The following is a 13,637-nucleotide window of genomic DNA, read 5'->3' as shown; positions in this document are numbered from 1 at the left end:
TATTATGTATGTGCACAAGGGAACTCATGTAGCTTACACAACTGATTTTGAGTGGTTGTGAGTGGCTGACTTGGGAACAATAACCTTTTCTTTTTCTTGTTTTTATACAATCTTTTAGTGTATACATAAAATGTATAAATAATAATAATAATGTATTTATTAACATTGATGCAATGTGGAGGCTAAGAAAGTACACAAAGATGTGTAAAATCAAATATATTGCATAAATATTACCTATCACCACAGAACAATATTGTAAGCACAAAAATTTTCAAGTTTCACTTTCAACATAACATCATTCAGAGTGCTTCATCTAGAAATTCTTATAGTAGAAGCAAATACATAGTAGATGTATTCAGCCCAATAAATTGTGCTTGAAATGAGGCATATGTTTTAGAAAGCCACCCTCTGCCTATTTAAGGATTTCAGTGATTACCAGTTTCCCTGGGCAAACTGGTCTATAGACAAACTACGCTCTACAGTTAAGAATGCACTTATCTTCCTATGTGCATTCAAGTAGGAATTCACCTAGCTTCAGCTTTCAGTCACTGCAGTTCCTTTAGCCTTTGTCTGATGTCTGACTGAAAACCCTCTTAATACCTCTTGTAATTATAGGTCAATACTTCTTTTCTTTCTCTTAAATTAGCTCCTTAGGTATCACGCAAGGCATTTTAAGAACTCAGCTCCCAGAAACTCTCAACATTTTTTAGTTTTTTCTTTTTAATCTCTGTAAAATTTTTCAGCATTTGTGGATTACATTAAACTTTAACAAAGTGAAAGCATACAGAAGACGTAAGATCAGTAACTCTTCAACTTACTTATTTCTGAGTTGGAGTTCTAGAACTTACTACTTTTCTACTAAAGTTTTTAATACTATTCCCATAAAAAAAAAAAGAGAGAGAGAAAGAAAAGCAAGGAGTTTTGGGCTCTTGATCACTTCAATCTGTAGAGCTGTCTGAGTTATCTTGACTAATTAAATGCAAAGAATTTAAAACTTTAACTTACATTAATTTGCTTTTAGTGCTTACTTTAAATTCCAATGAAGTTCTACTGCACATTCCAATTCTCCATTCAGACACATTCTGAATGTGCTTATTTGCACAACTGAAATCTGTGCTTTTCCCCACAACAATATGATGCTACTGGATGAAAAATGCCTTTCTAACACAAACTGCTATGTTTCAGAGTAATTAAAAAATAATTTTAAGCTAGGATTGATACTAAATATGATTGATTTCAATTTACATTTGCTAAACCTGCTGCTACATTAAAGCAAAAACATAGAAGTGCAGCTGGTGTAAGTGCAGCTATTGGTATACAGATATTTTGAAAAACAAAGAAAAACAAAAATATTTTCAACGGAAATATTCCCTTTTCTGCTCTCCCTTACATTTGTTGCACATTCAAGCCTTCCTTCAATTTTAAGTGGGAGTTCTGGGTGTGCCAGCTCTGTAAGACTGGTGCTTCATAGGGGAAGGAACTGAAAAAGAGAATTCACCTTGGAAACTTTAGCTGGGTTGTACAATTTGCCACTGTGTTCAATATATTTCAAAGGTATTCCATAATGGCTAGTAGTTCTTTACAAAGGTCACTGTAAAATCATATCCTGTATTACTACATATTTCAGAAAGTGTTCCTTGTCTGCCAGCTGTTCAGCTGAACTTTGTTAATGAAGGCGAAGTCTTCTGAGGTTATCACTCTGACCCTTAAACTGTATTATCTAGAAAACCATAAACCCTATAAAAAAAGATATAAAAAGGTTTATAAAGCATTCTCTGAGCAGATCCTGTTTCCAGACTCACCTTTTGATCTGAAGTTGGTTTTAAGCTCTTACCACCATGCCTGCTGATTACAATGGAACGTGGGAAATGGAAAGCAGTGAAAACTTTGAAGGCTACATGGTTGCTTTAGGTAAATGAAAAAATATTAACTATATAAAGAGAAAATGTTTCAATTATAAGTAAAATCCTTCTAAAAATTAATGAGACTATTTCTGTAATGTGTGTTGGGGCATAAGGGTTTCTGCCAATGACATTAAAAATCAAGTAATTGTAATATGCCTATAATTACAATGATCTAAGCATATAAGCAAGAGAAGACTTGTAGCCAAAGATATTAGTCTTTATTTAGATAAATGAAAAAACAGAAACCAATGGGAAAATAAACAAAACAACCAAACAGGCTTTCAGAATCGTAAGCTCTTTTTTATTCCTGGTATATACTTACTGTACCAGTCCAGCCACAACCCCGTTGGCTCTGTTAAAGAGGAATAGGATATTCTATATCACTAAAGCAACAGTAGTGTTTAGTTCTTAATTAGTGCTTTGAACTAATAGAAGTTATATGTACCAGTTGCATGGTAAAGGCAATAAAAGCCTTTGAAAGCATTTAAGGATAAGCGGGCAGATATTTCTGACAATTTTTGTGGGAGTCATCCCTGCACAGCAAGGAACCTTAAGTCACAGGAGTTCTTAAACCTATGTTTATGTAGTTAACTAAGCTTAATTTCACTTGGTTATGACAATCATTGATGACAACAATATACATGTACATGCAAAAAGAGATGTTCTGCTCTTTAGGCAACTTTCATTTACTACTTTGTTAGCCTCTTTATCATTAGAGGCCTGATAGCAGCACTTTGTGTATCGGTTGTGTAGGATATTGAGCATACTCTTTGTAGATGCTAGAATACTAAAACACTGTTAACGGAATGCAAGCAATATACTTGTTGATTCATATCAAGATTAAGTTTGTGTTGTTTGTAGATGTATTTTTCTCCACACTGACAGACTCAGTTCTTGTAGTGACTGAAGACAATTTTATGAAGAAATGTCTTTTGTTGCACCTATTATTTTCAATATAAATTGCCTTTCAAGCATTTTTGTTCTTGTAAAGGCATAAACATTTTGTTCCAGGTCATTATGATTATGCGAGTAGTGTGCAGGAAATCCTTAATCTACTTAGGTTAGCAGAGATGCAGATCATTAATTTGCTGAAAAGAAGAAATAATAGAAGACATCAACATTTCCCAATAATTTCTTCAGTACACTCTGGATTGGCATTGAAAGAACAGTTATCACCTTTCTGGCACTGCAGCAATATAGCTGCATTCCAGAAACTGCAAAAAGTATGGGAGCTAGATTTATACATGTATGAGAAGTGTAATCTTTAGAATCGAGAATCTTCTCCCAGCTCTACTACGTCACAGATGAAGGGCATAAAGGGCTGTTGCTTCCTTACCACACATGGTGTCTATAAAACTTACAAAGAAAAGGAGTCATTACAGTTGGCTAATTTAACCTAGATTGGAGGAGTCTGCCTGGCTCTGAATCACAAATTAGCATGTGGCAAAAATCAAACCTGTATTTTATTTTTATGCTTAAAATTGATAGCCCTCAGGGGCCCAACTGGGTCTATGCACTCCTCATTCCCAGGTGTCTCATTGTTTCCTGTCTCATGGTCATTGATTTCTATCTTCTGTTTAACATTTGCTCTTCTTATTTCTCTGCCTTTCTACAGTAGCTGACACCACTGTAAGAGTGATGCTGATAAACAGGAGCTTTTTCAGGCCAAAGTATCTTGCACTTTTCACCAGAAGTCAAGATCAGACTTGTGGCTTCTTGTGCTTTGTTCAAAAGGTGTTGAGTCAAGTTAATGGAGATCTAAAGAACTTGCCTGCTCAGATTGCAAAATATTTATTTGTAAAGATGTAGATTATAAAAACAATTCAGTGGTTCAAAATCAATAAGTACACTGTATAGCCATTTTCCACAAGCTAAGAAAATATATTTGTTAGGAAGAAGAGTACAACACATGGAAAGTAATCAGGTAATTAAATCTAACAATTTTCAAGTCATTCTCAATGCCTACACTAGCGACTGATTTAGGAATAACTACCAAAAAATCCTTAACTGAGATGAAAAATTTCATGCTTTAACTGATTTTCTACTAGTTTTACTGTCATCAGAGAATCTTAACCCTAATTTATTTATCTGTTCAGATTGAAAGAGAAGAAATACACATAAACTCTCATCATTATTCAACAAGAATTGAAAATAGTTATCATTTCCTTAAAGCTTCAACTCCTTTGAGAGAGAAAAGCAACTTTCATTATTCATAGTTTTTAGCCTTTGGATTTATGGAGAAAAGCTCAATAAGTTTAGGGAAGTCTATAAATACACACATACACCTGCAGGGTACAAAAAAAATCCATTTTTTAGAAATAAGAAAGGTTAAGCCAATATTAATTTCAGGAGAAAGATACACACTAACTGAAGTGATTTGAGCACTGGGGTTCGACAGTTATACATAAAGAATAATTACTACTTTATATGCAACTGAAATGTGATTTCAGCGTTGAATACGCCAACTGCAAGTGAGCCATGGGGCCTGTTGGTCTAGATGATACTTAAGTCAACTCCTAGTTGTCACACATTGACTGTTCCAGGCCATCTTCATCTACCTCAGGCTTCTCGCACTGCCTGCCTCAGCCTCTGGTCATACATACAATTCGTGCCTCTAATCCAGTTCTCTCTGCTTTGGCTCTGCTTCAGTCCTGTCTCAGCTCTTTGCTCCAAAACCTGACCTACTTTTGTCGGGTGTTACTCTAAACACCAGTCATGATGGTCATCCTGCTCTAGTTCTGCCTTGCTTTCTAGCGATAAATTTCATCGTATTTGGTAACTCTCTTTGGATAATTTTCTTTATAAAATCTCTTTACCTTTTAGGTTTATTCTTTCCTTATTTTTTTAGGATGCAAATTAAACACTTGTGGTGTGCATATTTCCTTTCAAAAAGGATTTGCAATTATGATGATATCTTTTCATTTGGTTGTAGTGACCATCTCATTATTGTTCCTTTCTTCCGTTCCAGGGTATCATTGGATGAGATTCTTGTATTGTTTATTTCAGTTGAGCTATAACATTTCACTTGTGTTTGTCCTAAAATTCAGGAAAAATGTCAGGGAAAAGAATACCCGCTGCTTAATAGCATACATTTCTTTGAATTTTAATTTACTCACTGTAGAATTTAAACTGTGATTTTCACTCAAATTCGATAAAATTTTGGTGTCTGTCATAATACAAATATTAATTATATCTGCTTTAAACTAAACTTTAATTATTATCATCCTTATATTCTGATCCTTTTTTATTAAGTAATCCATTTTCCAATTTTATAATTCTTTTCTGTATCTCAAATGCTAGTATGAGTTGGTCTACAGCACTTCTTCATTGCATTTCAGTGGCACCCTTAGAACCATTTCAGTCAGCGGATAAATTATTACTTAGTTATTGTTCAAGGAGGTGGATTTTTGATCCCTTTCTGATCTTATATATCCCAATGGAAACTGGGAGAAAAATGGATGGATCCAGCCTACAACAGGGTCTGGACTACAGGCATCCAATACTGGGAAGCCTGCAGTTCATGAGCATAAAAGAGCTTGATCCACTCAATAGTCTAAAAAAAACCAAGGGGAAGAATGTGTTAGGATGAGGAATGTAATATAGGTGTATTTTTCCTCTGGTTCATTGCCTACCCTGGGCAGACTGTACTGGAGAGGTACTCACTGAACTTTCTGATAAAACTTTCAAACTACTTTCCCAATAAGAATGCCAGCAACTGGTTGGGATGAAGGAGGTATTTGCACCAGTTGTCTGGCTCTGGCCCTTCAAAGTATGTCATGATTTTTTGTGTATAAAGGCATATATGTAAGTTATAATAATTAAAAACTGCCAATAAATTAGCAAAAAAAAAAAGCAACACCAAAACCAATGCAAAGATTCATACGGCTATAGGTGATTCTCAGAATGGAAAGAAATTACGTGGAAAGGGTAAAAAGACATTCTTCTGCACTGTCTCTCACAGTTTTACATGTGATTGGTATTTTAAGTATTCAAGCGCTCAGGTTCAAAGCACGCTGAGGTTTCGGTTTTTTAAAATTCATCAATCCTTTTAATTAATGCATATGCATTTCTATACTTTAATTAAAGAATAGTTTTGCCCTTGAAGCCAGAAACTTTGATTTTATTATAAACATGTTACAAAGTATTTTAATCTACTATAATAGAACAATATATCATTTTTATTGCTTGTATTGTTCAAAATGCAGTTATGAAAACCATGCTTTAATAAAGCCTCCCCTGATTTTTCTCCAGGAGCTACAAGACTAATATATTAGTCAGAAATAGCATTTCTTTAGAAGTCTAGACATTTTTTTTCCCTCATAGAGAACTAAATTTTATTTTGCCTGGCTATAAATCAGACCCAGAGATGCCTTTAATCCACCACAGCAGATAAAATATACCTGAGAAGTCTTGAATATAAATACTGAACAAGAACATTATGCCCCATGTTAAAAAGTCACAATTTTTTGCAAGCCAATCCTCTTTCTCAATTTGATTAGTACTTCACAAGTAGTATAATGAATCTACCAAAAGAAAAAGGGCTCCATTAGTATGTGGCATTGGTGAGTTGACAATGATTAATTCACATGTGAAACCACTAAAGGATGGCTAACAAACCAAAACCATTTTTCAATCTCTTGCAGAAGCATGTGAGATTATTTCATTTGCATATAGCACCATAATAAGATTCACTGCCAGCTGGTCAGAAATATTTATTGCAGATGGTAATGCAGCTGGCATTAGGTGGATTGTCTGGGGCAAACTGTCATCATGGTAATATATATTCCCCTTCTGGTAACTTTCAATGCATTCAGTTGCAAGCAGTTGTTTACATTATAATGTTAGTCTTCATCATGAACAAAATAAGGATGTTAAGGAGATTGGTACGGCGTAAAATGTTGACAGAATATTAAACAGGAACTGTCAAATGCTGTCGTTTGATACTTTTTTGACTTTGAATTTATCTCCCTTTAACATCTAAACTACAATTTATTTCTGTCTAACAATAATGGATAAGCCAGGCTTTTATTTGATTGTTTCTTTTTTATTTGTTAGTATAATTTTCATTATTTTTAAATTAATTAATTAACCTTTTGTATACTCCCACAGACTGTAGGTTCATCATAAAAGTCACATGCCAAAATCCCCTCGATTACATACTCATTCTAACATGCTTCTTTGCTGAAAATTAATATTATTCTGAGATCCTTCTTTTGGGGGTGGCCAACATTTGTAACCCTGCAGGACACATACCAGTACCCTCATATGCCTAAGAACTACATGATTTACACTGCACGCTTAGAAAAGGGAATGGCTCCCAGGCATAAGAATAGCACTCCTGGCATCCCACAGCTTCATGTGTGAGTGAGGCCAAAAAGGCAATGTTTGTCTTAATAGCCCCTGTTGTTCCACATTATCCAAAAAACTGGAGATTTGGGTGATTTAACATGCCAGCATCTGTTCACTACTGGTTGTAAGTTGTAGATCTGCTCACAATATTCCCACAGATATCCTGCTAATAAATACATTTATAATCAGTGGAAGATCCTCAAATTGAAAGCCTACTTGCAAACACAAGATTCTTTTTGTTTGAAATTGTCTTTTTCTCTGCAAAATGTTGCAGGTAAAAGCATCATTTGTGGAACTATGTCCCACATAAAATGTATTTTTTAATTATGTGTAAATATAAGTGCTTTGGTTTTTTATTTTTGGTAATGAATATTGGAATTTTCAGTGTGATACTCTCCTTGCTGTTTTTTGGCAGGTATTGATTTTGCAACTCGTAAGATTGCAAAACACTTGAAACAAACAAAGGAGATTGTTCAAGATGGAGATAATTTTAAAACAAAAACACTGAGTACTTTCAGAAACTATGAACTGAATTACACTGTGGGAGTGGAGTTTGAAGAACATACCAAAGGACTGGATAACCGAGTGGTAAAGGTAAAAATTCAGCACCTGATATGTGTTTACACTTACTGTCAGCATTAGGAGTGAGCAGTTCCAAAAATCAGCTGAATACATAAAAAAAAACCCCACAACACAATATTTTACAGACATCAGAGGTTTTTTATAAAGCAGAAATAATTGGCATCTTGAGACAGTTTTCTTTCCTGCTACAAGGATTTATTATAAATGCAAATCAGGATGGTTACTCAGATACGTGAGGACAATCATTAATTACATGGTTTTCTACTAGGGGATTTTTCCAGCTTTTCTATGGTACACCTTTATGTATTTAGAAAGTAGCAAAACTGTATTTTTGCCTACGTATCTTCCTTAATGAAACTGGAAATTCATCCCTTTGAATTTAGGACTTTATCTGCGTCAAGATAAATTTTCCGTTCTAGATGGCTAGGGTCACACTGTATTTTTAATCTGAGCCTGCCCAACCTCAGTTGGACAGTTTAACAGTTGGAAACTGTTAAAAATAATCCTGCACTCAGCTATTAACCTTAAGGGAGCTTTGGGAAGGGACAAGAGAAAAATGTGAGCCAAAGTTACCACTGATACAGGTAGCAGGCCTACTGACAGTGGTAGACAGGCAAGGAAGCCCAGCAGTGCATGCTTTAATATCTTCAGGATTATAGGAGGAACCTGAGATCAGGATTCCCCTAGGAAACTGTGGGCATATGTTCAGACACCTTTCAGTGAGATATGTGGAAAGTAATGTTTAGATCAAGGACCTTATTGTGTGCTAGCCCATGCCCTACCTCCTGCAACAGACAGAGACAACTAATAAGTCTGTTCCTGTGAGGCATTCAGACAGGACAGTACTTAATCAAGATTTTCAAAGGTAGAAAGGCCTTAAATTTCCCTTGACTGTCCACGTCAGTCTTGCTAATCTCACATCACCTGCCTGTCTTTATCATCAGCCACGGAATCTACCTGCATCAACACTCCTGCCAATTACCTCAGTTTTGTTCTTCCACTCAGCTTTCAGCTCTCTTGCTCTTCGCCAAACATATGCTGTCTTTTCCATCAGTATCTTCTCAATAAACAAGGTTTCAGAACTTGTTGCCAAACTCTGAGAAGCTGAGATCAAAGCTCACTGTCAATGAGACCTGTTTTGTTTTGGCAATTGCCACAGGAGATTGGCAGCATAAAGGACATGTTTACATTTGAACTCACATTATCCGTCACTGCAGTGCCACAAATTTAACAGAGGCATTGTTTATTCACTATGGATCACTCCTCATTCTCAAACTAACTTTGTGCAGTGACTATGACTTCTTCCAAATTATTTCTCACTCGCAGCACTGCAAGCCATCAAATAATAAGACCCATTTTTTCCAGTATCCTGAATATCCCTATTTCTAAATTTTCTTCCTATCACTTTCTCCAGTGGGTGGGACATATTTCTGTGACAGAATTTATGCTTTAAAACATTGCTCCCAAATCTCTTTAGATCAGTTGAAGGCATTACTAAGGATCTAAGAACTCATTAGTTGCATCCCTCCTTAAATCCATAGACTAAAGCTCCTGTAGTGCTCTTCACCACTATCAAAGCCATTGACTTTCTGTGCAAAATCATTTCACTTGCAGACTCCCCTCTTCACTATCCATTATTTGGAAGGAAGGGGAAAAAACCAGCTTGTACAATTATAACCCTACCTGATTTAATCATTTTTGCCTAATATACTTTTCTAAACAAATTATATTATTTGTTTCTAACAAGAGAAGAAAGAAAAAGGAAGCGTGTCGAGCCATTATTCTCTGGACGGCTCTAAAATAATTTCCTGGTCATTTTACTAACAAAATAATGCTTCAAACACATTGAAGTTAGATGAAGGCAATAAAACTACTAGGCAACATTTAAATATAAAGAGGGCATGGATAATTTAAAGAGCATGTAGCTTAAAAATTCCGTAAATAAGAAAGAAGTTAAATGAAATTAGTTTTGTCTCATTATTAATAGAAAGCTCCCTCATAAGAGAAATAAATCATCCAGTGCTGAACTAGAAAATTAATTAAGCTCCCAATACTCTTAGAGCTTTTTAATAACTGAACTTCTACTGACTATAACTGGTCTCTGATGAGGATTTGCCTATGATACATGGTTAAATGTCTCCCTAAAGTACAATGGTTCAAATCTAGAACAATTCAAAGTTGCTTTGAATGTACTCTAGTGTATCTGGGTAGAGAATTTAGCCTGTAAAGAGAACTTTTCCTAATAGATATGGTCATCCTGCTCCTGGACAAGAATCAGCATATCCAAAACCCTGTATAAGTAATAGACTCCGAATCACACCAAATCATGAAATGGTTGAGGATGGAAGGGACCTCTTGAGATGACCTGGTCCAACCCTGCTCAGGCAGGGTCAGATAGAGCATGTTGCCCAGCTGATGATCATATTTTTTTAAAGGTCTTTTGTGAAAGTGCATGAAAATAAAGAAACTTATTGCATGAGATGATATTAACATACACTTCCTCTTGTTATTTTCTGCAGAGCTAGAAAAGGTGTTAGCACAGCACTAGTTGCTATAAGCCGCCAGGTCTTCGCTCATGACACCCTATAATCTTTTTATTAATTTCTTTAAACAGCAAGGAAAAAAGATACAATCTGCATACATTGCACAAGTATCTGTTAATTCACTCAGCTGTTCACTAGTTAGTATGAATCTATATTCATAGATGTGAAGAAATGCATGGAAATGACAACAAAACAGTAAAAGCTTGACATCAAAACGCTGTTTTTATCTTGAATGGTAGGAAGCATTTTCATCTTGAATGGTAGGAATTGTGTCTTCTGATTGTTTGATTGAGCTTATTTTCATGTATTTGTAAACTTCTCGTTAATGTATCTGAGTTAATTATCTGATTCACGCAGACACTAGTGACCTGGGATGGTGACAAACTGGTATGTGTTCAGCAAGGTGAAAAGAAAAATAGGGGCTGGAAGCACTGGATCGAAGGAGACCTACTGCATCTGGTAAGGGCTGCTATACAGATACGTAGCATGTAACTGAGACTGCAACAAAGTATGGTTTTCCGTTTCAAAGGGTTTATTACTTGTTCTAGTTAGAATGGTCTTTATTTAGACAGCTTTGATCTCTGAACTCTAAGAAAATCCCCTCCTCTGCTACAACTCAGGAATGCTTGGTTTCTTTCCATCTGCTCCCAATTAAGTCATAACCCTGCAGTGGTTTTTTTTGCTCCACCCCACTGCCCTCTAGCTATTAACCCTTCTTGTTACACTGCACCTCTAACATCATCTTGTTCGTATATAATCACTGGTAGGGGGGAAAAATTTTTTTAAAAGCCAGTATGGCACAGATTGCAAGAAAAAAAATAATTTTACATGGAGGCACTATGAAATCGTAGCATATCTCTGGATACTCAAGAGGATCCTGAAAACAACATACACTGCAATTATCTTGTGCTAGTACAATAAAAAGTCAAAATATTCATACATCTGAGTATGAAGTAAGCTGGAGCCCAAAGATAAAAGAGGTGAGTCCAAGAGAGGCCAGAAGAGCCTGTGCAGGAAATCAGCAGTCAGTGAAATCCAGAAAGATTACAAAATAATAGATACATAATGATAATTATTCCAGAGTTTCTTGGGAAGGCAATCAAGAAATGGGCGTGATAATGTTGGGTGGTGCAATAGGTGGGTGCCGAAAGATTATGGAAGAGACTTCATTGTTCTTTCTCGTGGTTTGCGTCTAGACTTGTACTCCTTCATCAGTTTACCCTCCAGATAGTTGGCATGGCCAACCACATTGCCTCAAGTCTGTATGCTTGAAAGGTCAAAGCAATGAATTAAAAAACACTACCTGCCACCTAACTTAAAGCCAACTGTCCAGTACACTCTTGCAACTCTAGTTTAACACATATTCAAAACCTGACCTGAAAAATGTTCTACATGCTGGCACTAGGATTCAGGCTAAGACTGGAGGAAACATAGAGGGAGAGCAAAGAGATACTTACAACAATCTTTAGAAACTCTGTTGCAGGTTTGGCCAACTACTGGACAAAACACCAGCTTCAGCTCACTTCAAACTCTTGTTTGGCACAGCAATGCTGGCTAATCAGAAGACTAAGCAAACTGCATTGCAATGTGCAGGTGTGCCAACCTTTACAAGGTCGGCTGCAACACCAGGCAAAAATGGCGTGTTGTTCTGGCCCCTGAAAAATGGCTGGGCACATCTCTGAAGCAAATGTCCTCATCTTTTAAAGATTCCTCCATATTTTTTTTTATTTCATTGCTTCTCATGAATTATGAGGTAACATGTGAATTATAAACTATTACAGTATAGTGCTCTAATAACAGAGCATGAAAAAACCTTGCATTAAAGAGCAAACTTTAGGCATTTTTCATGTTTATTCTTCTTAGTGGTTAATTCAAGTGTTAAAAACTAATTACTGCAACATGTGGTGTGTGCCTGCTGATTGGTTACATATACTACACTATTCTTTCTGTTCCCTTTCTCATAAGCATATCTTTTTAATGCAGTTGCTCAGTTGTAGTAATTTCTGGTGGGGTCTGCTGTGTATGCAAAATACAACCTGTACCAGTATATACTTACTAATTGTTTTAATACTGTAGGAACTGACATGTGAAGACCAGGTGTGCCATCAGATATTTAAGAAGAAAAACTAAAACTGACCCAAAAGCCACCCAGATCTTCATCACACTATTATGGTATTATGTTTTGTCTAAAAAGAAGAACCGAGCTAGATTTGCAATAATTCTTTGACACTGCTATGTGAATATATTTTGTGCCTGTTTCTGGAAACAAACATTTTATAGAAATAACATCAGTTACAAACATATAAATTCCTTTGCCTTTCAGTCTGGAGTTAAATAAAAGTAATTTTCTCTCAAATAATGCTTTCCTACATTTTTGTAATCATTTCCAGAGGAACGTCCTTTAGCAATAAGGCTGAAAATTAACAGTCACAATTATCGCAACTATAGTGTATCTCTCTGCAGTGCTGTAATATCATAATATATTTGGATGACTGAGTAAAACTGGGCATTCACTGGACTGTTTCTATTTGATTTAGTCCTTGATCACTTAGTCCACATTTTCAGGCAACACAATGGTTCACTGAACACAATATATGGCCTTTCATGTGTAGGTTATTCATTTGAATTTGGCCCAGGTCTACAGCTGCTAGTAGTTACCACCTGATAAATGTCTCACGGCCAATGTGAAATGCTGTAGCTCTTTAATATGGTCCTATGATCACTGACAATGCTGCTTAACACCAGTTAGAACAGGCATTCCACTAATAATCCCAGGGGAGAAGTCCACTGTCTGAAGCAAACTCTACATTCGAGTTGCTCCATGATGTGAAAACTAAGGCATGCTTATGGCTATAAGAGGAAAACCGCAGAGTATACACAGACTGCACACATCCTGTGCATCAAAAGTACCCAGCATGCTGCAATCTTCACCTTGTACCTACCTTTCACAGACTTCAAATCAAAAAGCCATCTCCATACAACTCTTCTCAGTTTTATTTAGGGTTTTTCAAAAGAATTCATGTTCTTTGCTAAAGGCAAGTTTAAGTTAACCATGGATGGTGAGTGCTACTTCAGTAGATGGAAACTGAAATTATTCAACAAAATCTGTGCACGCATTCTGCAGAACTGAAGAGGGGCTTGTATGCCTGAAAGTTCATTTGCTTTTTCCCCAACTATATGAATTATATGAATTTCAATTCCATCTTGTCCATAGGCCCCCATCTTCTGTTTAGTATGGGAGGAGTGGAAATTCACCAAA

The 13,637-nt window shown here is 36.0% G+C and overlaps 1 protein-coding gene across 1 annotated transcript; it reads left to right on the top strand.

The window, feature by feature from the left end:
• Positions 1 to 1,838: 1,838 nt before the first annotated feature.
• Positions 1,839 to 12,700, top strand: RBP2 (retinol binding protein 2). The gene is made up of 4 exons (XM_009507399.2): positions 1,839 to 1,911; positions 7,669 to 7,847; positions 10,736 to 10,837; positions 12,455 to 12,700. The coding sequence occupies exons 1-4, from the start codon at positions 1,839 to 1,841 to the stop codon at positions 12,506 to 12,508; spliced, it is 408 nt and encodes a 135-aa protein (XP_009505694.1). The 3' UTR covers positions 12,509 to 12,700.
• Positions 12,701 to 13,637: the final 937 nt, after the last annotated feature.

This window comes from Phalacrocorax carbo, chromosome 7, assembly GCF_963921805.1.
Source record: "Phalacrocorax carbo chromosome 7, bPhaCar2.1, whole genome shotgun sequence".
Classification (NCBI taxonomy): domain Eukaryota; kingdom Metazoa; phylum Chordata; class Aves; order Suliformes; family Phalacrocoracidae; genus Phalacrocorax; species Phalacrocorax carbo.
The sequence above is the reverse complement of the archived record's forward strand: the minus strand, read 5'-3'. Positions and strand labels throughout refer to the sequence as shown.

Excerpts from the sequence above, each read along its gene's own strand:
- RBP2 (XM_009507399.2), top strand. The coding sequence starts at position 1,839 with ATGCCTGCTGATTACAATGGAACGTGGGAAATGGAAAGCAGTGAAAAC. Across the intron at positions 7,848-10,735 it reads TGGATAACCGAGTGGTAAAG|ACACTAGTGACCTGGGATGG; the intron begins GTAAAAATTCAG and ends TGATTCACGCAG. Across the intron at positions 10,838-12,454 it reads AAGGAGACCTACTGCATCTG|GAACTGACATGTGAAGACCA; the intron begins GTAAGGGCTGCT and ends TTAATACTGTAG.